General features: G+C 41.1%; 1 protein-coding gene across 11 annotated transcripts in view; it reads right to left on the bottom strand.

Annotated features, from left to right (window-relative positions):
* LOC121285811 (SRSF protein kinase 2-like) overlaps nucleotides 1-27,445 on the bottom strand; it is a 246,803-nt gene that overhangs the window by 114,350 nt on the left and 105,008 nt on the right. For 4 of the 11 annotated variants that reach the window (XM_041202660.1, XM_041202661.1, XM_041202658.1 and 1 more), the window contains one exon: nucleotides 25,558-25,621. The exons of 6 other annotated variants lie outside the window; for them this stretch is intronic. In XM_041202660.1, coding sequence (XP_041058594.1) covers nucleotides 25,558-25,595 — 38 coding nt within the window. In that variant the 5' untranslated portion in view covers nucleotides 25,596-25,621. Of the gene's footprint in view, nucleotides 1-25,557; nucleotides 25,622-25,747; nucleotides 25,816-27,445 lie in introns of those variants that run through there. One more of the 11 variants, XM_041202659.1, reaches the window with a different exon arrangement.

The raw sequence follows: 27,445 nt of genomic DNA on the forward strand, positions 1-27,445 counted from the left end.
ATGATAGGCTGTCTACCAATATTCATTACAAGCCCACCGACTCCCACAGCTACCTCCACGATACCTCATCACACCCTGCTTCCTATAAGGGCTCCATCCTATTCTCTCAGTTTCTCCGCCTCCATCACATCTGTTCTGATGATGCTACTATCCACAACGGCGCTTCTGACATCTTCCTTTTTTGTGAGCCAACGTTCTCCTCCTACTCTGGTTGACAGGTCCCCCAACCATGTCTGACCCATCTCCTGCACTTCTGCCCTCAGCCTTCCCCTCCCTCCCAGAACCATGATAGGGTTTCCCTTGTCCTCACTTTTCACCCCACCAGCCTCCATATTCAAAGGATCATCCTCCGCCATTTCTGTCAACTCCAGCATGATGCCACCACCAAACACATCTTCCCCTCACTTCCCCTGCCAGCATGCTGTAGGGACCATTCCCTCCATGACAGCCTAGTCCACTCCTCCATCACCCCCAACGCCTCTTCCCCTTCCCACAGCACCTTCCCATGCAATCACTGGAAGTGTAACACCTACCCCTTTACCTCCTTCCTCCTCACCGTCCAAAGCCACATACACCTTCCAGGTGAAGTGGCAATCCACTTGCACTTCGTTCAATTTAAGTTTACCGAATTCGCTGCTCTACTTCTGGGAGAATAAACGCAGGCTGGGTGACCACTTTGAAGAACACCTTCGCTCAGTCTGCAAGCATGACCCCAACCTTCCTGTCACTTGCCATTTCAATTCGCCATTTACTCTTATGCCCACATTTCTGTCCTTGGCCCGCTACAATGTTCCAGTGAAGCCCAATGCAAACTGGAGGAACAGTATCTCATTTTCCGATTAGGCACTTCGCAGCCTTCTGGACTTATAAAATGGAGTTCAACAACTTCAAACCATGAACTCTGTCCTCCATTTTGAGTTTTTTCCCCACAATCCCCTCCCGCCGCATGGCCAGTCTGTAACTTGTTCATATATTTTGCTTTCAGACAGTGCTGACCCTTGTTCTGCTTTTAACATGTCTGCTATCTGACCTTTATGCTATTAGCACCTGCCTTTGTCTTTACCACTATTATTACCACTTCCTTTGCCTTATGTCCATGACATCCTTGTCAAATCTCTCCTGAGCTCCCACCTATTCCTGACCTTCTATTTTGCTCCCCCCTCTCTTTAAAAGTATGAAACCTATCACATTTCTACCTCTCTTCAGCTCTGTGGAAGAGTCATACAGGCTCAAAACGTTAACTGCTTTTCTCTCCACAGATGCTGCCAGGTCTGCTGAGTTTTTTCCAGCATTTTATTTCACATTTCCAGCGTCCGCAGTCTTTTGCTTTTATTACAAGAAAGTATAAACAGAGAGAAATAGAAAGATCACAATAAGCAATGTTGACTACATAACCAATGTGGTCCCAGGAGTAGAGATACTTATTCATTTATTCATGTAGATTTTTCTGATATAAAAACTGTGATGATTGAGCATTAGTGTACCAAAATGCAATGTGACAAAGTAAGGACAGAAGTAAGTTTCCATTCTGAACCATAGCAAATATAGAGATACTGAGCAAAGGCTCTGTAGTGTTCTGAAAGGATGAAGCAAATATTGGAGGGCGCTGATGCTTGGCAGCAAACTGCAGGACACTAGCATGCCCTTAAGACGGGCAGTTACGCTGTGTTCAACTGACAAATAAATGGGTATAAAAATTAATAACATGTTCTATCAAATGGCCACCTCTATTAAAAGCAAGTCAACAAAACTTAATGATATGAAACACCTAAGTTCTCAGTCTTACTGCTTTAGGTATTGTTATCAGAAAAAAAAATCACAATATGCAGTATAAGCATTTCCTAAGATTTATTCAAAATGTTCAGTCATGCAAAAATAAAATTAGTACTTGCGTTCTCAGAACATCCTAGTTTAAGCATGATTTGTAGGATTTTAACATTTATGTTACTGCAAGTTCATATTAACCAGGTCGTCGAACTCTAAATTAGATTTTTAAAACAACAGATTATCTTTGTCAGATTGCTTTGAATAATGGGTAACCTAACAAGACAGCAGGATAGTTTTTTAAAAAGCAACTTTTCAGTATATCCTGCAATCCTGATTCACATGAAAATACATGTGCTGAGATGTTACATAAAGCTATAAGCACAAATTAAGATGCTGCCTGCAGCTACATCTCCCAGAGAATCAGTACTTGAATGAATCTTATGAATTACCTCAGTGTCCTACGCCTACAGCTACATTCTTGATTTCTTGGAAAAAAATCTAGGTTTGTACTGTACCAAATATTTCTGTAGTGGAATCTTCCTCAAATATTGGGACAGAACATTGCAACTCTAGTCATCCTACAAATGACGTTACTGATGTGGATTGCAAATCTAGTACAGAAATGCATTGAGCATCCACTAAACAAGCCCCATCACATTATTTAACATTAATATGCCCAACAACTATGGTAAAAACAAAGGCAATAAAGCATACTTCAGCGCTGGCTCAGTTATTCAATCGCAGCAGCAAAGGAATGCATCTAAATTTTTCAGGTCTGTGTTAAACAGCAAAGAACCCAAAATATTTATTTAAATTCACTCTTGGGATGTGGATGTCAGTGAAATGGCCAGCAATTATCGCTCATGCTCAGTAACTGAGTGGCTCGGTAGACCGCTTTAGAGGGCAGTTACAAGTTAACCACATTGTTGTGGGGTTTGAGTAATATTTAGGCCAGATTGGGTAATGTCAGCAGGTTTCCTACCCTAAAGGACATGAGTAAATTTATAAATTAATAAACTTATCAGTACACCAGCTTTTTGTTCACAGATTTTCAAAACCGAATTTAAATTCTCATGGGATATTGAATTCATTTTGCTGGATTGGTGCAAGCCTCTAGATCACTCACCCAGTAACATAACAACAATGCCAGCGTACCAGATCCATTCAAACATTCAGCTACCATTGCTAATGTATGCTGTATATTCAGTCGTGTGTACATTACCAGGCAGAGGGCATTAAAATGACACTGGGCCAACAGCATAGACAAAAATCATGCACATACAATGTCTGCAGTCTCATAATGAACATTGCATAAAGCCATGTGCACATGTACCAAAATAAGACTCTGTTTAATGTAATTAAAGTGCATATTTATTTTACATTTTTTAAAATCAAGGTTAGTCCCCATCAGAATTAACTGGTAAACAGAAGATCAAGATAAAATTCATTTCATAGCAACACAGAACATTTACAGCACATCAGGGAGGCCACTTGGGCCATCCTGTTTGTTCAAGCCAAAAAAGAGAGCTGTCCAGTCTAATTGCACTTTCCAGCTCTTGGTTCATGGCGCTTCAAGCACATGTTCAAGTACTTTTTAAACGCAATGAGGGCTTCTGCCACTTTTTCAGGCAGAGAGTTTCAGGCTTCCACCAATCTCTTAAAAACATTGCCTAACTCTCCTCTCATTAACCTGCCAATTGCTATAAATCCAAGCCCCTGGTGTTTGATCTGCTGAGGGAAACAAGTCCTTCCTATTCATTCTAGCTAGGCCCCTCATAATTGCACCTCAATTAACTCAGCCCTCAGCCTCCTCCATTCCAAAGAAACATCAACCTATCCAATTTTGCCTCATAATTAAAATTCTCCACTCTTAGCAACATCCTTATAAATCTCCTCTATACCCTGTGATAACATCCTTCCAGTAATGTGGCAACCAGAACCCTACACATATTATAGTTGTGGCCTAACTAGCGTTTTGTTATAGCTTAAATTCCCTGCTTTTATGCTGTTTGCCTCAACATAATCTTCTCAATTATATAAATACAAATTTACTTCCAAAGCAGAAAATATAATACTTCTTGAACAAAAGAAAACCCACAAATGCTATTGATTACAGCACTGAACTATTCACGTGAAACATTTAAAAGATTGTACGTTAGCTGACCCAAATAGTCATAATTCTGAATAACATGGTCTTATTTTTAATGTTGAGGAGATAGCCAAGATGTATTTTTAAGGCAGGCTCTTCCAGTTCAATGAAAACACATACTTACATTGCAATGTCAGTTCCAATGAACCAGATTTTGCTCCGAGTCAAGAATGAACAGCCTTCGTCATTTATTAGACTTGTACTTGGTAACAGATTTTCTATGGGTTTTGCAAAGCAAATTGTAGTCAGCAGAACATCCAAACAGGGCATCTGGGACCTACGTGCACTAGGCAGGCCATTGTCTATCCCTTAACCAATCAGACTGAAGGATCGTAAATGAGCAGCACAGAGTTTGAACCAAAAATGGTAAGTTAGAATGAAGTCAGCATCAAATCAGGTACAGAAAGCCAAAGAGAAAAAAAATTGGATTGAGAGAGAAATATGGAACAGAAATATAAAATATTTATATATATTTCCTATAAAACTCTCCAACAATAACTTAAAACTGATGTAATGACAGTTAGGATCCCAGCTGATGTTACTACTGGACAAGCCTTATCCAGGGTGGACCCAGTTTGATAGATCCAAACTTTAATTTTTTTGTTTACATACATGGAGAGTGGCTAAACAGAGTCACAGGAGTCAGCTGATGAGCTTTTAACAAAAGAATAAAACACTTATTAAACAAGAAAAGATGCACTATATTACAATACTCCTTCACCCACACCAATGCCTTTACAAATATATACACAGTTGTAAGGATAACACAAGTTACAAAAGCTATCTTATATTCTAATGTCCACAGTAAAGTCCATGTAAATCAATAAGTGACCTGTGGTCAGGCAACCCACACTCTGAAACCAAGTAACAGATGCCACCCCAAACAGATGCTATGGATTCCTCACCAACTCCCCCCAGATGCTTGTCACACTGTGAGCCAACTTGTCTCACTGAACTCCGTCTTTCACATGAGGGCTTCCGATCTCCACTCTTGAAGAACTCGCGTTGGAATCTTTTCCAAAACCAACGCTCTCTCTCAGACGCCTTCCAGAAGGGTCCGCCTCAGGGTTGAGCTTTCTTGGATCACCACTTGTATCCAAGTTTCTTCCACAAACTCTCCCTCACTGACTTCGCCATGCCAACAGAGCACCACTGCTTCATATGTCCACAGTAAAGAATTACAGGCCGTCAGCTGTCTCCTTGGATCTTCTGGGTTCTCGCAAGCCCATATTGCTTTAAGTTCGCATCCTGCAGCTTCTCCTTTTAAGCTTGGAGCCTTTCACTGTTCCTCACTCTTAACTTCACCGAACAGGACCTTTTCCAGATTCCTGTTCTTCCTTTGATTAGAAGTGTTTTGCTAGAAAATTGAATGACTATTTCACATCCGTCTTCACCCAAGAGAATGAGGATGATGGTATCGAACTTGGGGAGAGAGACTGCGAAGTTCTTAAGCAAATTGATATAGGGAGTGACAAGGTGTTGGCAGGCTTAAAAGTGGACAAATCTCCAGGCCCAGATGATTTGTGTCCCAGACTGCTGAGGGAGGCAAGGGAGGAGATCGCAGAGGCTCTGACCCAAATTTTTAATTCCTCTCTAGCCACGGGGGAGGTGCCAGAGGACTGGAGAACAGCTAATGAGTTTCCGCTATTTAATAAAGGTTGTAGAGATAAGCTAAGGAGCTACAGGCCAGTGAGTCTCATGTCAGTGGTAGGGAAACTATTGGAGAAAGTTCTGAAGGAGAGTATCTATCTCCACTTGGAGAGGCAAGGTTTGATCAGGAAAAGTCAGCATGGCTTTGTCAGAGGGAGGTCATGCCTAACAAATTTGATTGAATTTTTTGAGGAGGTGACCAGATGAGGGTAGGGCAGTTGATGTAGTTTATATGGATTTCAGCAAAGCCTTTAACAAGGTCCCACATGGGAGACTTATAAAGAAGGCAAATGCACTTGGGATACAGGGTAATTTGATAAGGTGGATTCAAAATTAGCTTAGTTGTAGGAGACAGAGGAAGATGACAGAAGGATGCTTTAGTGACTGGAAAAGCCAGTGTCCAGTGGCGTACAACAGGGCTCTGTGCTCAGTCCCCTATTATTTGTCATTTATATAAACACCATAGATGACTATGTGGGGGGTAGGATTAGTAAGTTTGCGGATGACACAAAGACTGGCCGGGTGGTTAACAGTGAGGTTGAGTGTCTTGGGCTACAGGAAGATATAGCTGGGATGGTCAAATAGGCAGATAAGTGGCAGATGGAATTTAACCCTGAAAAGTGTGAGGTGATACACTTTGGAAGGAATAATTTGAGAAGGAAGTATTCAATGAATGGCAAGACACTAGGAAGTTCTGAGGAACAAAGGGACCTTGGCGTTTGTGTCCATAGATCTCTGAAGGCAGAGGGGCATGTTAGTGGGGTGGTGAAAAAGGCATATGGCACACTTGCCTTTATCGATTGAGGCATAGATTACAAAAGTAGGGAGGTCATGTTGGAGTTTTATAGAACCTTGGTGAGGCTACAGTTGGAGTACTGTGTGCAGTTCTGGTCGCCACATTATAGGAAGGATGTGATTGCACTGGAGGGGGTACAGAGGAGATTCACCAGGATGTTGCCTGAGATGAAACATTTTAGTTATGAAGAGAGGTTGGATAGACTTGGGTTGTTTTTGTCGGCGCCGAGAAGACTGAGGGGCGACCTGATCGAGGTGTACGAGATTATGAGGGGCATGGACAAGGTGGATAGGGAGCAGCTGTTCCCCTTAGTTGAAGGGTCAGTCACAAGGGGACAAAAGTTCAAGGTGAGGGGCAGGAGGTTTAGGGGGATGGGAGGGAAAACTTTTTTACCAAGAGGGTGGTGACGGTCTGGACATTTACTTGACAGATCTGTTAGAATTCTTTGAGGAGGTAACGAGTAGGTTAGACAAAGGACAGCCAATGGATGTTATCTACTTGGACTTCCAGAAGGCCTTTGACAAGGTGCCACACAGGAGGCTGCTCAGGAAGATAAGAGCCCATGGTGTTAGAGGCAAGGTACTAGCATGGATAGAAGATTGGCTGTCTGGCAGGAGGCAGAGAGTGGGGATAAGGGGGTCCTTCTCAGGATGGTGGCTGGTGACTAGTGGAGTTACGTAGGGGTCAGTGTTGGGACTACAACTTTTCACTTTATACATTAATGATCTAGATGAAGGAACCGAGGGCATCCTGGCTAAGTTTGCAGATGACACAAAGATAGGTGGAGGGACAGGTAGTATTGAGGAGACGGGGAGGCTGCAGAAGGATTTGGACAAGTTAGGAGAATGGGCAAAGAAGTGGCAGATGGAATACAACATGGGCAAGTGTGAGGTCATGCACTTTGGTAGGAAGAATAGAGGCATAGACTATTTTCTAATTGGGGAGAGAATTTAGAAATCTGGAGTACAAAGGGACTTGGGAGTCCTAGTCCAGGATTCTCTTAAGGTTAACTTGCAGGTTGAGTCAGTAGTTAGGAAGGCAAATGCAATGTTGGCATTTATTTCGAGAGGATTAGAATATAAAAGCAGGGATGTGCTGCTGAGGCTTTATAAGGCTCTGGTCAGACCACATTTAGAATATTGTGAGCGATTTTGGGCCCCCTATCTCAGGAAGGATGTGCTGGCCCTGGAGAGGGTCCAGAGGAGGTTCACGAGAACGATCCCAGGAATGAAAGGCTTAACAAATGAGGAACGTTTGAGGCCTCTGGGTCTATACTCGATGGAGTTTAGAAGGATGAGGGGGGATCTGATTGAAACTTTCAGAATACTGAAAGGCCTGGATAGAGTGGACATGGGGAAGATGTTTCCATTATTAGGAGAGACTAGGACGCGAGGGCACAGCCTCAGAGTAAAGGGAAGACCTTTTAGATCAGAGATGAGGAGAAACTTCTTTAGCCAGAGAGTGGTGAATCTACGGAATTCATTGCCACAGAAGGCTGTGAAGGCCAGGTCACTGAGTGTATTTAAGACTGAGATAGATAGGTTCTTGATTGGTAAGGTGATCAAATATTACAGGGAGAAGGCAGGAGAATGGGGTTGAGAATCTTATCAGCCATGATTGAATGACAGAGCAGACTCGAGGGGCTGAATGGCCTAATATCTGCTCCTATGTCTTATGGAATGCACTGCCTGGGAGGGTGGTAGAGGCAGATTGCCTCACATCCTTTAAAAAGTAGCTGGATGAGCACTTGGCATGTCATAACATTCAAGGCTATGGGCCAGGTGCTGGTAAATGGGATTAGGTATGTAGGTCAAGTGTTTCTCACGTGTCGGTGCAGACTCGATGGGCCAAAAGGCCTCTTCTTCACTGTGATTCTGTGATAGAAGGTCTTCTTAGGACCTTTCCTGTTCCAGAGCCCTGGATTTGGGGACTTTCTTCTTTAGTTTTTGGAATCTGCTCCTTGCAGTTCCCTCTGCTGTGTCCAGCCTCTCCTGGCTCTTGCTTCCAACTGAACTCAAACTGCTTTCAGTGTGTGTGTATGTCCTCCCTCTCTGGACCTCTGTTGCTAGGCAACAGCACAGTTTTTTTCTACTTTTTAACTAAACCACTACCCCATCCCCCGCCAATAACACAGCTCCCCACTTCGGGGGTCATAAAATCTCATTAAAATGCAGACATCTTTGAAAATGAAACTAAACCTCAAACTCAAGTTTCATCCTTTTAACCCACAAACACAGAAATATAAATTAAACTTAAAAGATATACCTTACTCCTAAGACCTCCAAATGCACATGTAACTTAAAGCTCTCTCTATTTCCTAACAGTCCAGACTTGCAAGTTAATTTTCAGTGCTGAGAGGTTGTTTGGCAGAAATTCTTACTCCATTAAAAAGGTACATAATCTGGAACAGCCAAACTCCAATTTTCTTATTACAATTTTAGTCCATACCTATGGCCTATATCAGAACAGAACTTCATACTGTCAATATATTTGGGAACAAAATACTGTTTACATACACCTTATGGAGAGGCGCTGCATATCAGACAGCAACTTCCAGATTTTCACTTTCAACTCTGCATGTGTGGTAATAATGCTATTAGCTTAACCATTATTTTCACAGCAAAACATGTCTCATTCTCTTTCTTGATTCACATCTCTATCTTGCTCAACCTGGCTGCGACTGAAGTAAATTGCTCTCAAACTCTCCAGTTATTTGCATTCAGCCTGGTACTTTCCTTGAATGACATATTGAGTAATATAACTAGACATAAAAATAACTGCTATTTTTACCAGCACCCTGGGTATGATCATTTGAATTAGGAGTAGACGCTGTCTGCAATTCTACTTTCTTAGTACTACCCTTGCTTTGAATAATTAAGAATAAGATGGAGTATATTATATAACATATTTATTATGTCTTTTATTACAGTTTGTTTTTATTCAACACAGTATCAGTCATTATCACCCCTTCTATTGCTCACTGGAGGATGGCCAGCCCAAAGCTCAAGAACTAGAAAAATAAACTGCATATTGACAAAGAGCTACAAATTTCAAATATGGCATACAGAGCTTGTATGTTCAATCACACATTGGCACAAGTTGCAAATGAGCCAGAGTGGAAGAAATGCTGGCCATTTCAAGCTCATATTGGGCCTCGCACATTGCAACTGGACTGAATCCATAAGTGGGTATAATGAGCCAGTCCCATGCAATAAAATGAGCCTAGTTTATTGCCAGGTAAGATTTCAAATCAATGCATTTACCACCAATTCTAAGCCTTATGTTTCTCTAACAAAGTCATTTGTGAAACATTATTAAATGCTTTCCAAAAAATCAAGTTAAATTATGCAATTACAACAGCCTTTATTCACTCGTTTGTTAGCTTCTGTCATGAAAATACAATAATTTTCAAAATATTATTGTAATTCATTATAAATGTAGGTTAATAGTGGGGTTTGGATTAGTTTCTCTGTGGGCACATAGGGGACTATGTGCGCGCGCAGGAGTTGGTGGGGGGGAGGTGTGTGCGTGTGTCCGTGTGTGCCCGTCCGTCCGTGTTCCCACGTGTGCATGTGTGTTCGTGTCCGTGTGTGGTTGTCCACGTGTGGTTGTCCGTGTGCATTTGTGCGTGTAGGTGGCCGCGTGTGTGTGTGTGTGTGTGTGTCCCCATGTGTGTGTAGGGTGCCGTGTGTGGCCATGTGTGTGTGCGTGGCCTTGTGCATGTGCGCGGCCGTGCGTGTGCGTGGCTGTGTGCAGGTGGCTGTGGCCGGGTGTGCATGGCCATCTGCAGGTGTGCGTGGCCATGTGTGTGTGTGCGTGTGCGCGTGCGCGTGCGTGGCCGTCTGTGTGCATGGCCATCTGTGTGCGTGTGTTTTAATTGAATTACAAGACAGCTGGTCTGGATGCTTTGATTTCATCCAGTCCTGGTGACTTATCAACTTGAAGTACAGCCAGCCTTTCTGATACCAGCTCTTTACCCTTTTTTTATGCCAATTCTGTAGCCCAACTACTTTTCTCAATATGACTTTGGCAGCATTATCTTCTTAGTTAAAAACAGATACAAAGTACTCATTTAGCTCCTCTGCCTCATGTCTAGATCCATTTTTCAGTCCCTCTTTAAAACCACTCCTCCTTTTACTTCCACTTTACTATATATTTGCCTTTAGAAGATTTTTGAATTGCCTTTTGTCAGCTGCCAGTCTCTTCTCATGCGCTCTCTTTGCCTCTCATATTTCTTTGAATTACCTATATTCAGCTTATACTCACATGTATTATCAACCTGACATCTGTCATGTGCATCTTTTCTCAGCTTCTTCTTACTCTCTACCTTTTTTGTTGTTCAGGGAGATCTGGCATTGGCTGCCCTTTCTTTTTCTCTCATGAGAATGTACGCCAACCGTATGCAAATCATCTCTTCTTTAAAGACAGCCCATTTTAATTCCAATTTACACATCACAGATCCTTTCTCAACACACAGAAATTGGCCTGCCTCCAATTAAGTATTTTTACTGCAGATTGCTCTTCGTCCCTTTCTATAGCTAATCCATACCTTATGATATTATGATCACTGTTCCCTAAATGCTCCCCTATTGACATTCAATCCACTTGACCCACCTCATTTCCCAGAACCATTTCTAGAAATGCTTCTTCCTCGCTGGGCTGGAAAACATAAAAACCAAGAAATTTCTCTGGGACACAATTCAAAAACTCTTCCCCCTCTCTGCTCTTTACACTATTATGATCCCAGTCTTTATTAGGGAAACTGTGTGAATTATTGATGTATTTCTTTCTAAAAGGGCCTTGCTACATTACAGGGGGAAAAGGAGTGCTAAAGATGCTGAAATATTGTGCTCAAGCTATTGAAGGTTCAAAGAGCTTAAACGCTTTTTATTGGAGAAATTTTGATGGGAGAATAAAAGAGTTGAGGTCTTCTAAAATACATCTATGTTATTTATGGCCTGCCTGCAATTTAACAGGGGGGGCAGAGGAGAGAAAAAACGATGAAGGGAGCTGCATTTATGTAACATCTCATCACTAGTTTTGGAAACATCCATCAAATATTTGGTCAGAACATCAAAATAATTTCTTGATTATAAATACCATAGAATCCACTTGAACCACAAGAAAAGGAACACAAGTACAAATTTTACATCTCATCGACTCATTTTAGTTGAGAAAAAAGGGAAAACAACATTCTTGCTCAACAATAATTTAGTAGTTCATGTAAAATGCACCACTCCCTTTCTTCCCCCCACTCCCCATGCTGGGAGACCATTTTCAACTTGAATTAAAGATTTCTACTCTTAAACATTGGACAGGCAACCATCAAACTGCTGTTAAAACAGATCTATTTTTAAAGTAAAGGCAACATAACCTATCCTGACCTGAATTCGCAAATATACTTTTTAAAATTTTATACGTGTCCCTCATCTTGACCGATCCTGTGGATTTACTTTATGCCATTCCCATGCTCCTCATTCTGCTGCTAAATGAATAACTCCTTAACTTGAACTCACCTTTCATTTGTCTCTCGAGTTCACTGCCTCCTGTCCTCCCTTGAACCCCCTGCAAATAAAACACCTCAAATTCATGGTTACCCACTCAACCTTGCCATTTCAACTGGCCTCACTACTCCCATTATCTCAATCCCGAACAAAGCCATCTCTGAACCACTGGTTCATATACAGTTATTCACTGAGGTTTGGGACTGTTTCCAGGAACTAGAAAAAGGTGCATCTAGTGCCTACATTTAAAAATAGAAATAGATCCGAATTAAGAAATTAAGGGCAGTAAGTTGCAGGCAAGATGCTAGTTTTGTGTGGACAGTTTGGTAGAAGAATAGCATTGTCAGGTTGCAACATGTGGGGCAGAACTGCCTTGATGAGCCAGCTAGTCTTATCTTATTTTATTTTGTATGTTTTTATTTTATTCAACTGTACCACTCAAATCTTGAACTGTGGAATACTATTTTTGTAAAGTTATTTCTAAACCAGTGAAGAGAAACAACATTTCAGGGAAACACCTACAATATATACTGAAGTAAAATTACCTTCTACATACGGACTCGAAACGTTAACTCTATCTTTCTCTCCACAGATGCTGTCAGACCTGCTGAGTTTTTCCAGAATTTTTTGTTTTTGTTTCGGATTTCCAGCATCCGCAGTATTTTAGCAGTTATTACAATTAAAAGAGTTAATGCAAATTAGTTGCAATGTTTGAAAGTGCAGGTGGTTATACCACAATCTTTTCACTCTGGGACCTGGGTTTCTATGGCAGCTGAAAGAAGTTGAAACAGCAAACAACTTGTATTTACATGCTACTTTTACAATATTCAGCATCTCCAGACACCGCAGAGATTTCAACGGACAGCAAACAGAAGTAAAAAGTTCAGTGCAAGCGACAAAAGGCAAGGCCAAGGAAGTAAGGTGATGAGACGGGTTTAAATGAGACATTAGCAGACTGTGCAAAGATCACTGAAGGTGCAAAGGGAGAAGTGGGGACAGAAGAAGAGATACAAAGGATGCCACAGGAATGACTGGTGTGAAAAAGGAAAAGATTCATGTTGTTGCAGTAGGGAATGCTCTTATAAAGTAAGGTACATAAATTTGATCCATTTCGATAAACATAGATGAGAAAATAGTTATTGCTAACCAACCACTTGAGGATAAAAGTGATGGATAAAGGCGAGATTTCAAATGCCTATAATAATGCAAGCTTCTTTTCTTTTATCTCTTCTAGGGGTTAAATATCTGCAACTTCTGGTCATCTTTCAATTGCCTGATGTGACATGCACCATGCATGTTGCAATGTGCATTGAATCACCTGGAGGAGTAATGCCGCACCCAAGTCTGGCAATTCTGTGTTTGAGCTGGCAAGAATCAACAATGTTCAGTGGAAAAGTCACAGGAGAATTTGTACAGGTCTTGTGTTGCACTACCAGGCCAGCTCTTCAATTACATTAATTAGAATATCCTCTAAAGTAATAACCAAATAAAAATACAATTTCTTGCAACAGTTCCTGCCATGCAACAGTTTCAAGCACACAACACAAAAGAGAAAAAAAATTGTGGAGTATTTACCCTTTACACTTAAAAGGGAAAAGCCAATCTTACACGTTCTTATATGTATTGCCATTGCCATTTAACATCTTTCCTTGACTATATAACAAAAATATCTAACAAGGAAAAGATTATATATTTTTAAAAGGCTTTAAGCATACAATAATTCCTTGCTTAATGTTGTAGTTGTGTTCCTGAAAAGTGCAACTATAAATAAAACATTAAATAAATCAGTTTTTCCCATTGCAACCAATGTAAAAGCTTTAGTTAAGTTCTGTAAGGCCTTCCCCATCAACAAAAAAACATTGAAACATTATACCCTGTAAGTTTAAATACTGTGTATTGCTAAATTACTATAACTGTAAACAAAATATAATTTTAAAAGTTAATAGAAATCACAATTATGAATCTCAAAAAGTTAGTATGCAGGTACAGCAAGTAATTAGGAAGACAACTGGAATGTTGGCTGTTATTACAAGGGGGATGAAGAATCAAAGCAGGGAAGTCTTGCTACAATTGTACAAGACATTGGTGAGGCCACATCTGGAGTAGTGTGTACAGTTTTGGTCTCCTTACTTAAAGGATATACTTGGATTGGAAGCAGTTCAGAGAAGGTTCACTGGGCTTCATGGGATGAAGGGGTTGTCTTATGGCAAAGGCTGAGCACATTGGGCCTGTACTCATTAGAGTTTAGATGAATGAGGGGTGATCTTATTGGAACATAAGATTCTGATGGGCTTGACAGAGTAGATGCTGAGAAAATGTTTCCTCTCCTGGGGGAATCTAGAAGTAGGAGGCACAGCTTCAAAATTAGGGGTCTCTCATTTAAGATGGAGATGAGGAGAAATTTCATCTTTCAGAGGGCTTCCAGTCTTTGGAATTCTCTTCCACAGACAACAGTGAAGGCTGGGGTCATTGAATATATTCAAGGTTGAGTTAGACAGATTTTTGATTTACAAGGGAGTCCAGAGTTACGGGAGCCAGGCAAGAAAATGGTGTTCAGGCTGCAATCAGATCAGCCATGATTTCATTGAATGGCAGATCAGGCCAGATGTAGCAAATGGCCTACAACTGCTCTTATTTCTTATGATATGAAATATGTAATTCTTACCTCCCTCTCACTGCCTCTTCTGTTCCTTCCCTCTCCTGCCCGTCACCTCTACTGCTCCCTGACCCTCTGGCTCACTGCCGATCGTGCTCCCTGACCCTTCCGCTCCCCAACCTTCCCAGTGGCCAGCTCTCTTGCTCCCTGACCCTCCTGCTGGCCAATCCTTATGCTTCCTGCTGACGCTCCTGTTTGCTACTTCCCTCTCCCAATCCCTTGTTGTGAGTGAGGGCTCTGGAGAACAACAGCGAGAGGCATGAAGCAACCTAGAGTGAGAACAGCTTTGAATTGCTGGGTGACAGAAGTAAGCCACAAGCTGGAGACGGGGAGCAGGAAGAACGGTCAGTAGGAGAGGTGGCAGGCAGCACGAGATGCAGTGGCCAGTGGCCAAAGGAAGGGATGATAGGGAACAGGAGGGGCAATGGGAAATGAGAGCAGCGGCTGGTGAGCGAGAGAGGGCCCTCCAAAATGGCACTGATTGGATCATGCAACACTATGTCACACTTGGCATCAAACAATATTAATGCAAATTCACAATGCTAAATATAAAAACTCAATAAAACTCATTAAAAACTCAATGTTAAATTGAAAAGGCTTAAAACGGTGAAGACTTATTGTACATTTTTGGTCATAATAAAAAAGGTCAATAAATTCCATACAAAAAGAGGGGTGCTCCTCCTAAACCCAACTAGATTATGGATAATATTGTCTAAATATACTGCAATTCACATATAACTTAAACAAAGGGCCATCTTATTTACTGTTTCATCGTTCATTTTGGCCATCATGAGGAAATATTATACAAGAATCCTAGTATGAAATTTCTGATCCTCAAAGCATTCTATCAGGGAAACAAGAGTCGCAGGAAAATAAAACACAAAATTAGACCAATAATCAAGAAGCTCAGTTAAACAATCCTTTTCAGGTACAAACATGAGGTAAACCTGGGTTGTAATCCCTGGAGATGGTGGTTAAGATTGAAACATTTAAAATAATGAAAAGTAGAGCATAATCACAGAGGTAAGAATTATAAATTTAACTTGCTGGGCAATAAGGAGCCTGCAGAGATTGGAGTGAACAGGCAATAGCAGAGATACTGAACTTAGTGGGTAATAAGGAACAGGCTACAACATTCCAGATAAGCTAAAGCTTGTAGAGGGTTAACATAGTAGGGTTGACATAGTAGGCCATTAAAACATTACAGGTCAAACTTCAAGGTGAAGACTACAAAGTATTAGTGGCACAGGGAGATAGGCAGGAAGAGAGACAGAGCAACATTGCAAAGATGGAAGAAAATGGTCTTGATAACAGTGCAAATGTAGGGAAGAAGGTGCTGAACGTGGAGATTGAGCAATATGCAAAGGCTCTGGACCACCTGACTCAGCTAGAGGTGGCAGCTCAGATAGTTTATTGAATAGAGGCTAGGGACAAATTGAAAATTTGTCTCGGGGCAGACTCAACGTCAGACAGATTGTTGATATATTCCATTGAGGAAGAAAGACTCTATGAGAAGGATATACCATCTGTGGCTAACTAAACAAATTAATGGTGGTATCAAATTGAAAGAAGAGATGTACAATGCTGTGAAGATTAGTGGGAGGCCAGAAGATTGGAGCAGTTTTAGAAACCAGCAAAAGGCGACTTAAAAAAAAGGGGGAGAAATTGAAGTGAGAGAGAAAACTAGCAGGAAGATGAAAAAAACAAATCTTTTTTCAGAGAATATCTTCTGTATCCTGCTTTTGGGAACCATTATTTATGAGGTCCATTCACTCACTGGAATTGCTTTGATGACATTTTTTTTTTAAATTAAATTTTACTCATAAAATATCTGACGGAGCATTACAAAACTTTTCAAAAGCACCATCACAAAAAGATCATATTCAAGTTTTCCAAATAGATCATGTTGCACCCTGAGGTGCTTCAATACAATCAAGGAATATTACAGACATTTCATAATGATCATAACAGACGGTCAGACAGTGCAATGGTATTTAAGCTGTCGACATAGATCATGTTGCACTCTGAGGTGATTCAATACAATTGTGATACATGTAATATTCACTGCATACATTCAATGTGAGTCATAAAGCCCAAGGGGTCTATACAATTCCCAGCCCCTCAGTGCACTATGGCTCAAAGGCCTTAAGACTGCAGCCTTTCCCCATTGAACCTTTGTGGTGGCTACCCCAAGCTTTAGTGCATCCCTAAGCTCGTAGTCCTGGACCTTGGAATGTGCCAGTCTGCAACACTCGGTTGGGGACAACTCTTTGTACTAGAAGACAAGTTTCGGGCAGACCAAAGAGAGTCTTTCACCAAGCTGATGATCCTCCAGCTGCAGTTGATGATTGTCTCGGTGTGTATGCCTGGCAACAGTCCATAGAGCACAGAGTCCTGTGTCACGGAGCTGCTCGGGATGAACCTGGACAAAAATCACCATCTCTCTCGAGACCTTCTTTGCAAAGGCACATTCCACAAGAAGATGAACAACAGTCTCTTTCCCACCACAGCCACCTCGAGGGCAATGTGCAGAAGGGGTGAGACTCCTGGCATGTAGGAAGGATCTGACAGCAGGGACCTTTCTCACCACCAGCCAAGCCACGTCTTTGTGCTTGTTGGAAAATTCTGGTGATGAGGCATTCTGCCAAATGACTTTGACAGTGTGCTCGGGGAACCATCCGACAGGATCCACCATCTCCTTTGCCCGCAAGGCATCTAGGACGTTTTGTGCAGACCACTGCCTGATGGATTTGTGGTCATAGATGTTTCTCTGAATAAATTTTTCCACTAGGGACGGGTGGTATGGCACGATCCGACAACTTGGAGCTTTCACGACAGCAAGGCCAGACCCATCCTTCGCAACATGGGGGACAGATAGAACCTCAGCACATAGTGACACTGGTTTTTGCATAGCAAGGGTCTACGCACAGCTTAATGCAGCCACACACATAGGTCTCCATCAGGGTGTGGGCGGTATTGGGCATGTTTTTCCTCCATTTATCTAGAGGTTTGTACATAATGCCCCTGCGAACACGGTCCAGTTTCAACCTCCAGATAAGGAAGATGGCTCGGGTGATCACCACAGCACAGGAGTGAGGAATGGGCCAGACCTGCGCCACATACAGTGCCTCACATCTGATGACAAGGTTCTTACCCGCAATACAGAAGGACCGTCACTCCCACATGCCCAGCTTTCTTTTCATCATAGCCACTCACTCCTTCCAGTTTCTAATGCATTTTTGGTTCCTCCGAACCACATCCCCAGTACCTTCAGGCAGTCTGACCAGATGGTGAAGGGGACAAAAGTTCGGTCAGCCCAGTTCCCAAAGACCATGGCCTTGCTCTTGCCATGATTTACCTTGGCTCCCAAGGACAGTTCGACCTGGTTGCAGATGTTGATCAGTCTGCACACCAACAGCGGATCCAAGCAGAAGACGGTAACATCGTCCATTTTTTCAGGGAGGCTTTGACCTGAGTGCCTCCTCTGCCTGGGATCGTCACTCTTCTTATGCTTGGATCCTTCTTGATGGACTCAGCAAAGGGTTCTATGCAACACACAAACAGGACAGAGGAGAAAAGGCAGACCTGCCTAACTCCAACTGGAATTGCTAACATAGTTATCAAATTATCCCCATTGGTAGCACCAATAATCAATCTGGGATGCAATCCAGAACCACCCTATCAGAAAAAGCACTTTAAGATCAGCATACTATCAGTCACAAACATCAATTTCTGAAGTAACCTTTGGAGTTGTTCTGGGGAAGAATCATAGTGGCTGTATGGAATATTGCAGTGAACAGAGGTCCGAAATGGTAGGTTGTTCAAAGCAGGTACGAATTATAATGACACCACAAGATGCATGATTTTTTAAATTATTTTATAGCTGGGGAAAATCATTTTTAAAATCTACATGAACAACTTCAGAATATAAGTCAGATGAAGTCAAAATTGTGAAGGTACAGAGAATCGTATTACTTTGCTATTAATATGCACATTGGCTAAAGAGCATGCCATCAAAATCGATCAGTTAATTATAGCTTTCAATTAGAAATTATGGTTGCACTGGCTCACAGATAAGCATAACTGTTGGTTGTAATTTCTAAAAAAAATTAAACTTAGCAAATTAATATGAATTTGCTAAAATCATAGAAAAGTTACAGTGCAGAAAGAGGATGTTCAGCCCATCGTGTCTGTGTTGGCTAAAAAAAAAGAGAAAAAACAGAAACTAGCCTCTCATTTTAATCTCACAGCATTTTAATCCATAGCCTTGCAGGTTACAACACTTCAGGTGCAGATGCAGGTACCTTTTAAATGAGTTGAGCATTTCAACTTCAACCACCAACTTAGGCAGTGAATTCCAGGTGCCCACCACCCTCTGGGTGGAAAGGTTTTTCCTCATGTCCCCTCTAATCCTTCTACCAATCACCTTTAATCTGTGCCCTTGGTAATTTACCCCTTAGCTAGGGGAAACAAGTCTTTCCTGTCTACCCTATTTAAGCCCCTCATAATTTTGTGCACCTCGATTAGGACACCCCTTAGCCTCTGCTGTTCAAAGGAAAACAACCCTAGCCTATCTAATCTATCGCCATTGCTGCAATTTTCAAGCCCTGGCAACATTCTTGTAAATCTCCTCTGCACTCTCTCCAGAGCAATGATGTCCTTCCTGTAATGTGGTGACCAGAACTGTACACAAAATGCCAGCTGTGGCCTAACCAGCATTTTATACAGTTCCATCATTACATCCCTGTTTTTGTATTCAATACCTCGCCCAACAAAGGAAAGCATTCCATATGCTTTCTTGATCATCTTGTCCACCTGTCCTGTCACCTTCGTGGACCTATGGACATGCACTCCAAGCTCTCTCACTTCCTCAACCCCTCTCAATAACTTCCCGTTTATGGAGTATTGTCTTACTTTGTTTGCCCTCCCCAAATGCGTTACCTCACATTTTTCCAGATTGAATTCCATTTGCCACTTCTCCACCCACTCAACCAAACCATTGATATCTTTCTGGAGTCGACAGCTATCCTCTTCACTATCAACTACATGGCCAGTCTTTGTGTCATCTGCAAATTTCCTAATTGTGCTCCCACATTTAAGTCTAAATCATTAATATATACAACAAACAGCAGGGGCCCCAACACTGCACCCTGTTTACTGACAGATAACAAAGGCTTGCTTCAATACTGATGTGTTGCTCATACACAGACCTCACAGCTTTCCTGCATCAGTTTGGAGAGCAACTTATCAGGCAAGTCCTTTTCAAGCACCCTCATTTCTACCAGACACTAAGAATCCCTTTGTGAAATAAAACTTAGATTCTACCAGCCAGTTCTTCCAAGTCATATGTTGCCCCTCCACAGTGCTGGCAAACCCCAGTGTCAATCTAGAATCCTCTTCAGCCTCAGAAACCCCACATCAGAGCTGCTAAACCCCAAGGGCACTCTGTTCCAATGTTACAATTCCCAAGCACTCCTGACTGTGCTGAAAAGCTCCACAACCGTCATCGAGCGTTGCCAAAGCCCAAGATCTCACACCTCTCCAGTCCAGGGTATAGCATTGCCAATACTGCCTCTAAAGCTCTGAACAACTACCAACCCCCATCCTTACAACAATACTGCTAAACTATGGGTCCCCATTTCCAATCTGATATATGTTGTCTACCATATTGGTGTACATCATGGGATTTAAAAACATTAAAATGAAATACACAGAAGTAAAGGAACATGCAATAAATATAAAAAAATTCCAGCCCCCAAGGAATGGTCTTAGACCTAAAACATCAACTGACTTCCAACTCACCACAAATGGTGCCTGATCTGCTAATTTTTCCAGTTTTCCTGTGTTTACACAATAAACCAAGGCTACTGACTTAAAGTTTTAAAATTGAAAAATGGATGAGGGAAAAACTGAACTCCCAAGACGCCAATAAAACAACAAAATCTCACAATTAAAAATGTATTCTCAACTTAGTCACTGTAAGTCAGTGACCCCAAAATGCATTGTGTGCTACATGTATTCCCTTTGTAACAAAACATCGCATCTTCCAACTCACCATGAAGACCACAACTGAAGGTCCACTAATATAAATGAATGGGTAGATTTTCCACTTTGGATTCAATTGGTGAGCCAGAAACAAATTGCTTATTTTTCTTTGACAAGCTTTTTCTCTCAAATTTTCTGCATATCAATGAACATAAATTCTGTCATGAATCAATGCAAGTGGGCAGTTTTAGAACAAATTTTTCAACTTGCATTAGAAAACATTGCTTCATATATTCAACTGCAGCAGCTTTGTGCAATTTGACTGGTATAGCTGAAAACTAGTTTATTAATTAAAAATGCTTATTTTTTGTAAAGTGGCTAGTCCACCAGCTGTGTAACCAGATTTTAAATAACTGGAAATAGCTTCCCAAAACTACAGATAACTATTTGCTAATGATACTGGCATACAGTTGTAATTTCTCAGTAAACTAAGAAAACCTATATTTAAAGGCTTTTAAAGCATGTCTATAAGGCTCAGATCCGGAAGGTCAGAGACCGGATGCACTCTGGAAGATGTGCTTCAGGGTTCCCTTGGAAGTCCCAACGCAAAGACTCCACAGGAATTGTCCAGGAAACTTCAACTTCCAATCAGCAATTCCCCAGCTCCCTCAGATCCTCCGAAAGTGTCCAACTCTGAGTTAGAGTCAGAGACTTCAGAGTACCAACTTACCTGGAGAGTTACCGAGGAAATGTTAGACTGAAAAAAACACCCATGTCTAACTCCTAGATAACTATACAACTAACCCCAGACATGCCTGATCCTCCAATTCCTACCCACCCACAACCTGACTGGATCTCACTACCCTACCCAACCTGCCACCTATCCCTGCTTCACCCTGTCACCTATCACCTGCCACCCAACCAGCTGGCACCCTATCCACCCAGCAGTCTACCCACTTACCCCACTTACACTCATTCACTAACATGCTGAAAAGCTACTTAAATTTCCCAAAGCTTTTCAAAGTATTAGTGAACCAAGACTTCACAGAATATGGCAACTAGAACTGTAAAACAAAGGGGAACAGGCTTGGTTTCCCCCCCATGATTCCGCACTACGAAGAAGGACTCCTAGAACAAGCATAATCCTCATCTGGAGAGGCCCGATTCGGATGTCTGGGCCAGAAATGTGGAGCTCCGGCATTGGGTAAGAAAATAGCAGCAGAGTGGCAATCCGACCACCCAAACACAGCTTCATTTGAAGGGCCAGCTTGAAGGCCTGCAAACAATTAGCGTAAACTTGCTACGATGATTAAGTCATTCTGGGGGTGTGGCCAGTGTTGGAGGTGTAACCAGCTTCTGATATAATGTTTATAAACTAGTGCAAATGTCTACAGAGAATTGATTTGCGTTAGGTGTAATTTGAGCTTGAAACTTCATGATCTCTTACACTGATTTGGACAATTTTGGATGAATTATGCTTGAACAACAGCTTAACTGAGCAGAAATGTCAAGCTTAAATGCTTTGCAGCTCACATATCCTAGCGTGTTTCATGGAGTCAAAATTTTAAAATTTTCTGCTCGTTTTTCCAACATCTCCCCAACAGCATAAATCCAGGATTCAGCAGCAACTGCTGATCTACAGGTACCTACTTTCATGGTTAGCACACAAATTACCTCATAGCGTGCCTATCTAGTCCACTTAACTCCAAAATCTTCCAATAGAATTTTTAGGATAACAATATACATGTTTTTCTGAATAAATATGAACAACAGTGCAAACATTCCACATCATATCCATACGGAGCAAGTGCTTTACTTGATCCAATTGTTCAAGACTGCACATTCATATTTGCAAAACAAACTTTGATGTAAGTTTTTAAAGAATAATTTGTATGCAACAATTTTTAACTATAATAATTTATACCATAGATTGAGCATTTCACATTGGGGAGAGTGCAATCTTGGCACACAAAGAGCATAAGAGGTTCAAGATTCTTTATTTCCTTTAACATGTTTTTTTTGTACTTAATTGCAAAGGCAGCAATCAACAGTTTTTCAAAAATGTTGTCTTTTCATTTAATTTGTTATTTTCTTGAGTTCACAAGAACTCTCTCTCCAGACAAGAGATGTATACCTTATCAAAAATATACTGAAATGTGCACACCCCATTCTTTGCTATGTACAAGTGCTTTCCATTGTGAAGAAGAAAGCTTTAAATCCATATATTTTACAGTATAACGCCAACTGTAGTAAAATCCTAGTTATTTTAGAATATAAATAGGGAAAAAAAACCTTGAGATAAAGCCTGGACCTTTTTCATTGACTTCAACCCTATTAAACATCAAACTTGTCTTTTAATTATCTTTCAATCCCTTCCTTGTCTTTCCATAAGGAGATATATTTGTCTTTTTATCTATCAATATTGTTTGTAGCTTTTGCTGATAATTTATTCTAAAATTCTAATAATGTGTGGAAAAAAGTTCTATTATTTTCCCAGGTATAACTTTGTCACACAATTTACCCAGATTTACTTTGTTAAGCCCTTTTATAATCTTGTAAACCTCAATTCAGCCCCTTTGAAGTCTCACCTTTCTGAAAGACAGAAGGCTCAGCTTCTTTCCTTTCTCCTCCTTAACACATTTTGGGATATTTGTCTGTGTTCTCTTGGCATCCTATGAAGTATAATATTCTTTTTATGACTAGTTGTCTTCTTCTCGAGTTCTCTGCCTGCAGGCAGGTCCTTGGCAATCATTCTCCAAAACACTGCCATGATTTGTACCATAGTTGGGGCAAGGAGGCAGGCTCCAAATCTACCTCAGCTGGCTTGGGATTCGAACCCCAAGCTGTTGGCATTAATATTATCGACATGCTAGCCACCTAGCCAATACTGTGCTGAGTGACTAATATACATCAGCTGCCATATCATAATACATATACATTATGATCATAAAATCTATTCAAACATGATAATGATGATCAATGCAGTGATGATGATATTTCAATTAGCATTGCAACCCCAAGTTAAAGAAACATTGGCAGAGGGAAAAAACTTAGCCACAATTCTGGGCCTGATTGGTATCAAGTGATTCCTGCTGAAAACCATGCATCTGGAAATCAAAGGAGGACAGGTTTGAAATTGTTTGTGGTGCCCGTCAAAAACTGTACCAACACTGTCTAGGTTCAGACATAAAGATTGGCCACTTGGATGAAATACCAGAGCCTCATTAGCACAGTTCCACGGCATGAATTGCTACCTACAGGAGAACATGGGAATAGGGAATGAAATTGAAGACGCTTATAAATGTGTATGAACTTCAGATCAATATGAAGTTTTGCACTATAAAATTGTAATATCTACAGGAAAAATGCTAAACTGTCATATCACTCAACAGAAGAACAACTGTCAAATCATCTGAAATGGCAAAATGATGACAGGGTACAAGAGATTGAATGGAGTGTGTTTGTTTTACAGTGGAAATAGCCAGACAGATAATTATCTTTCCTGGTATAGATGTGGACATACTTCCACAATATATTAGAAGTTTTGCATAAAGCATGCACTTAGGACAAGCACCAGTCATACTTTGTTGGTTAACACCTCTCTTGCTATAAAACAATATATGCTATACCCCACTGTAAGCAATGTCATGGGAAATCTACTAGCAATATATGAAAAATCTTGCATATACTGAAATGTTAGCCAAATACAGTTCTCTCTTTCAAAAGATGAACCCTCTATCTGAAGAGAGAAGGACAGTTTTTATAGTTTTAATACAGCAATTTTCAGAGAGACTCAACAACACATGATGAAAGTGCTTTGCACAAACACTGGTACTGGCAAACCAACTTTACTCACTCTACATGGCCATAACTATCAACTTAACTGGCAGCAACTTAAAATAAGCCCATTTAAATTATTTTATTAAACCATGAATATTGTAGAACCTTTGAAGTGAAGTCAACCATGTTCTGTGCATATAACCATGCTGGCCAAAAAGACAAAGTGAGCTTTTTAACTACAGTGAACAGTTATGGATTCCCCTTTACTAAACCTTATTTTGCAATTCAATATAGCATTTTGTTGCAGCACTCTCAAAGTAAAATGGAACTCAGCTATTTTTGTTACAAATGAGCAAATATGATAGCCAGTTTATGCCTCCTGCAACTTGTTAAACTAATTCTTCTTAAGAGTCATAGAGATGTATGCTAAAATGCTGAACATATCTTCAGCAAAAATGCCGAAAACGTAATTAACTAATTAGGTGCAGAACAACTGAAGACCGGTATTCACAGCTGACTGAAAAGCAAATATGTACCTTATTTGAGATTACTTTCCATGATGATCTAACTCCCATATGGAAGCAGCTAATTACTGATGCAAGAACATACAATTAGAAAATTGAAGGCCTGGTAAATGAGTAACATTACACGGGCTTTTCCAACTCACTGCAGCTTATTTTGGATCGGCAGATATAATAATGTTTAATAAATATTGCAAGTCAATTAACCTAACCTGCAGACAAGAAACATTACTGCATCTGCTGAATATTCTCCTACAGAAACACGAAGCAGCAGCAGCAGCATGTCTGCTTCACAGAAGGCTGACTAATGTGTGGGTTAATGATTTCAGGTCCTATGCACAGACATGCTTTCTTAGAATAACAACTAAACATAGATCTAAGAAGGGTTAAAATAATAAAAGACATGCTCTTAATTTAGCATATGTCACAACAGGGAAGGAGTGGGGAGGGAACCTTATACTTAAATAGCACATCATATTCTGCATGTTAATTGTCACTACTTGGTTCATGTTAGGGATCTATTAAGCAAAACATGTAAGAGTAAGAAATTAATAACCTCAGCTAGCCTCAGCAAAGCAACAAGACTCTAGAATAATAGATTCTGAAAAATATGTTAACCAATGCAGGGAAGCTTTCGTCGCTGACGTTTGAACATTGGCAGCCCCCTTCTCCTCCCCTCCCTCCTTCCTTCAGATTTCCCACTGTCTGCTTTTAGCATCAATGCTGGGTGCAATGCATGTTTGCTGTACCTTTCTGAAGAGGACGACTTCCCAGAGTTAACTGACATCAGCAGCTCAATCTTCTGCTTCGTTTCTGGAAAAATTAGAAAACGTTCAGAGCCGAGCACCTTTAGTTTCTCTTTAAATACCTAATTTCAATATTTAGAAATTTTGGCTAAACTAGGATGAGGCCACAGGTTTCAAATGCTTCTGCACGTACTGCAATTCACTGCTTCCGAAAAGAGAGAGAGAGAGAGAGAGAAAGAGAGCGAAAGCTCCAGAGGACTCAAGCTTCACTAAAATATGCACATGACCGTTTATGAAAACAGGAAGTACAGTACCACTTTTTTCACAGTAGGGGTAGTTTTCTAGGCTGTACCAACAGACGGTTTATGTCATACCAGATGGAGAGATTATACACAGGAATACAAGTGCTATCTTGAAAGCTGAATCAGATGAACAGCTTGCTAAATTTATAATTTCTTCTGACTGCAATCTTAATCAATGAAATCAACCATTTTACATCAGTTCCCTCCCAGTGCTACTGCAAATATTTCATTGTGTCTTTTTCAGCAAATTGTGGGCAGCCAGTCATATCTTCAGTCTAGATATGCACCACTGTTAGAAACACAATCTCAAGTGTCTGATTTAATAGGTAAGACAACATAGGCCCTTCAATATTTCACAAAGGCATATGGAATTTACGCAATATCTGAAAATCTCAGGTAATTTATAATTATTTTGCCTTGGATTGCAGAATCATACTACCAGGGAAAGATAAAGCTCTCCTTCCATTGATATTTGCCAGAAATTGACAAAAGGAAGCTATTCATGTAATCAATGTACATTAAAATGAAAAACACATGGTGGGAATTCCAAATAAAAACACCAACTCACAGGAGATAACTGACTATCTAAAAACAGGATGACATTTCAGGTTAGATACCTTTATCAGAAATAAAAAAGGCAGATGAGCCCTGTATATATAGTGCTGACAAAACTAGAGATAGAAGCAGTGGAGAATAGCTAATAGTCACAAGTCATAGAATCGTATCTACCAGAAGGAAGTAACTAAGGTGTTTAATTGCTTATGAACCTTTTTCTTTTAAAAAATAGGTTGGAAAGAGGTTAAAAGTGCTGATAGTATACAAAGGTTACGCCAGTCAAAGCAGGAGCATCAGAAAGTTAAATGGTGAAGAGGTTCAACAGGAAAGGAGTGGGAGAAGGGAGAGGGGGAGGGGAGGGATGGGGAGAGAGGGTAGAGGGGGAGGGGGCAGGGGAAGGTGGGGAGAGGAGGGGGCAGGGGGAGGTGGGGAGGGGCGAGGAGGAGACAGCTGTGAGAGACAGGTTCAGAATGAGAAAGAGGGCTAAATTTTCTCAGACCCGCAATGAGAGGTTTGGTAGCAGAGCAGGGGAGAAAAATTAAAGGAACTTGCGTCTCCACAACATGATCCCACCTATGAACAATCTAGCCAGTGGCGGTGTCGGACTGGCACTGGCTACATGCCTGGCAGCAGCAGGCAGCCAATTATTCTCAACTGAGTCAAATTTTTTTGACCGCCACAATCTTCCTGATGGTGGGTGAGCCCCCATTGAGGACAAAGCCAGTGCTACTTGAAGGTGGCCTCCTGGCTTCATATGGCAAATGATTGGGGAGAGGGGGGGGTGATGTTGAACGGCAACAGAAAAGCCTCCTTTAAATCCGAACCCCAGCAATGAAGGTGCACGAGGGCTAAAGCAGCAGGCTATCCTATGGAGGGATATACCTTCCACACTGATGGCCTGGCAGTTGTGGCCATCTTCATTTTTAACATGGTTAGAATTCTTCAAAAGGCACTACCATCTTGAGACACCCTAGTCTTTTCCTACCTACATTAGCAGCATCTACCTCTCCTGGTGGGGTTGCCAGCCAAGCATC

The sequence above is a fragment of the Carcharodon carcharias genome, chromosome 13, assembly GCF_017639515.1.
Source record: "Carcharodon carcharias isolate sCarCar2 chromosome 13, sCarCar2.pri, whole genome shotgun sequence".
Taxonomy (NCBI): Eukaryota; Metazoa; Chordata; class Chondrichthyes; order Lamniformes; family Lamnidae; genus Carcharodon; species Carcharodon carcharias.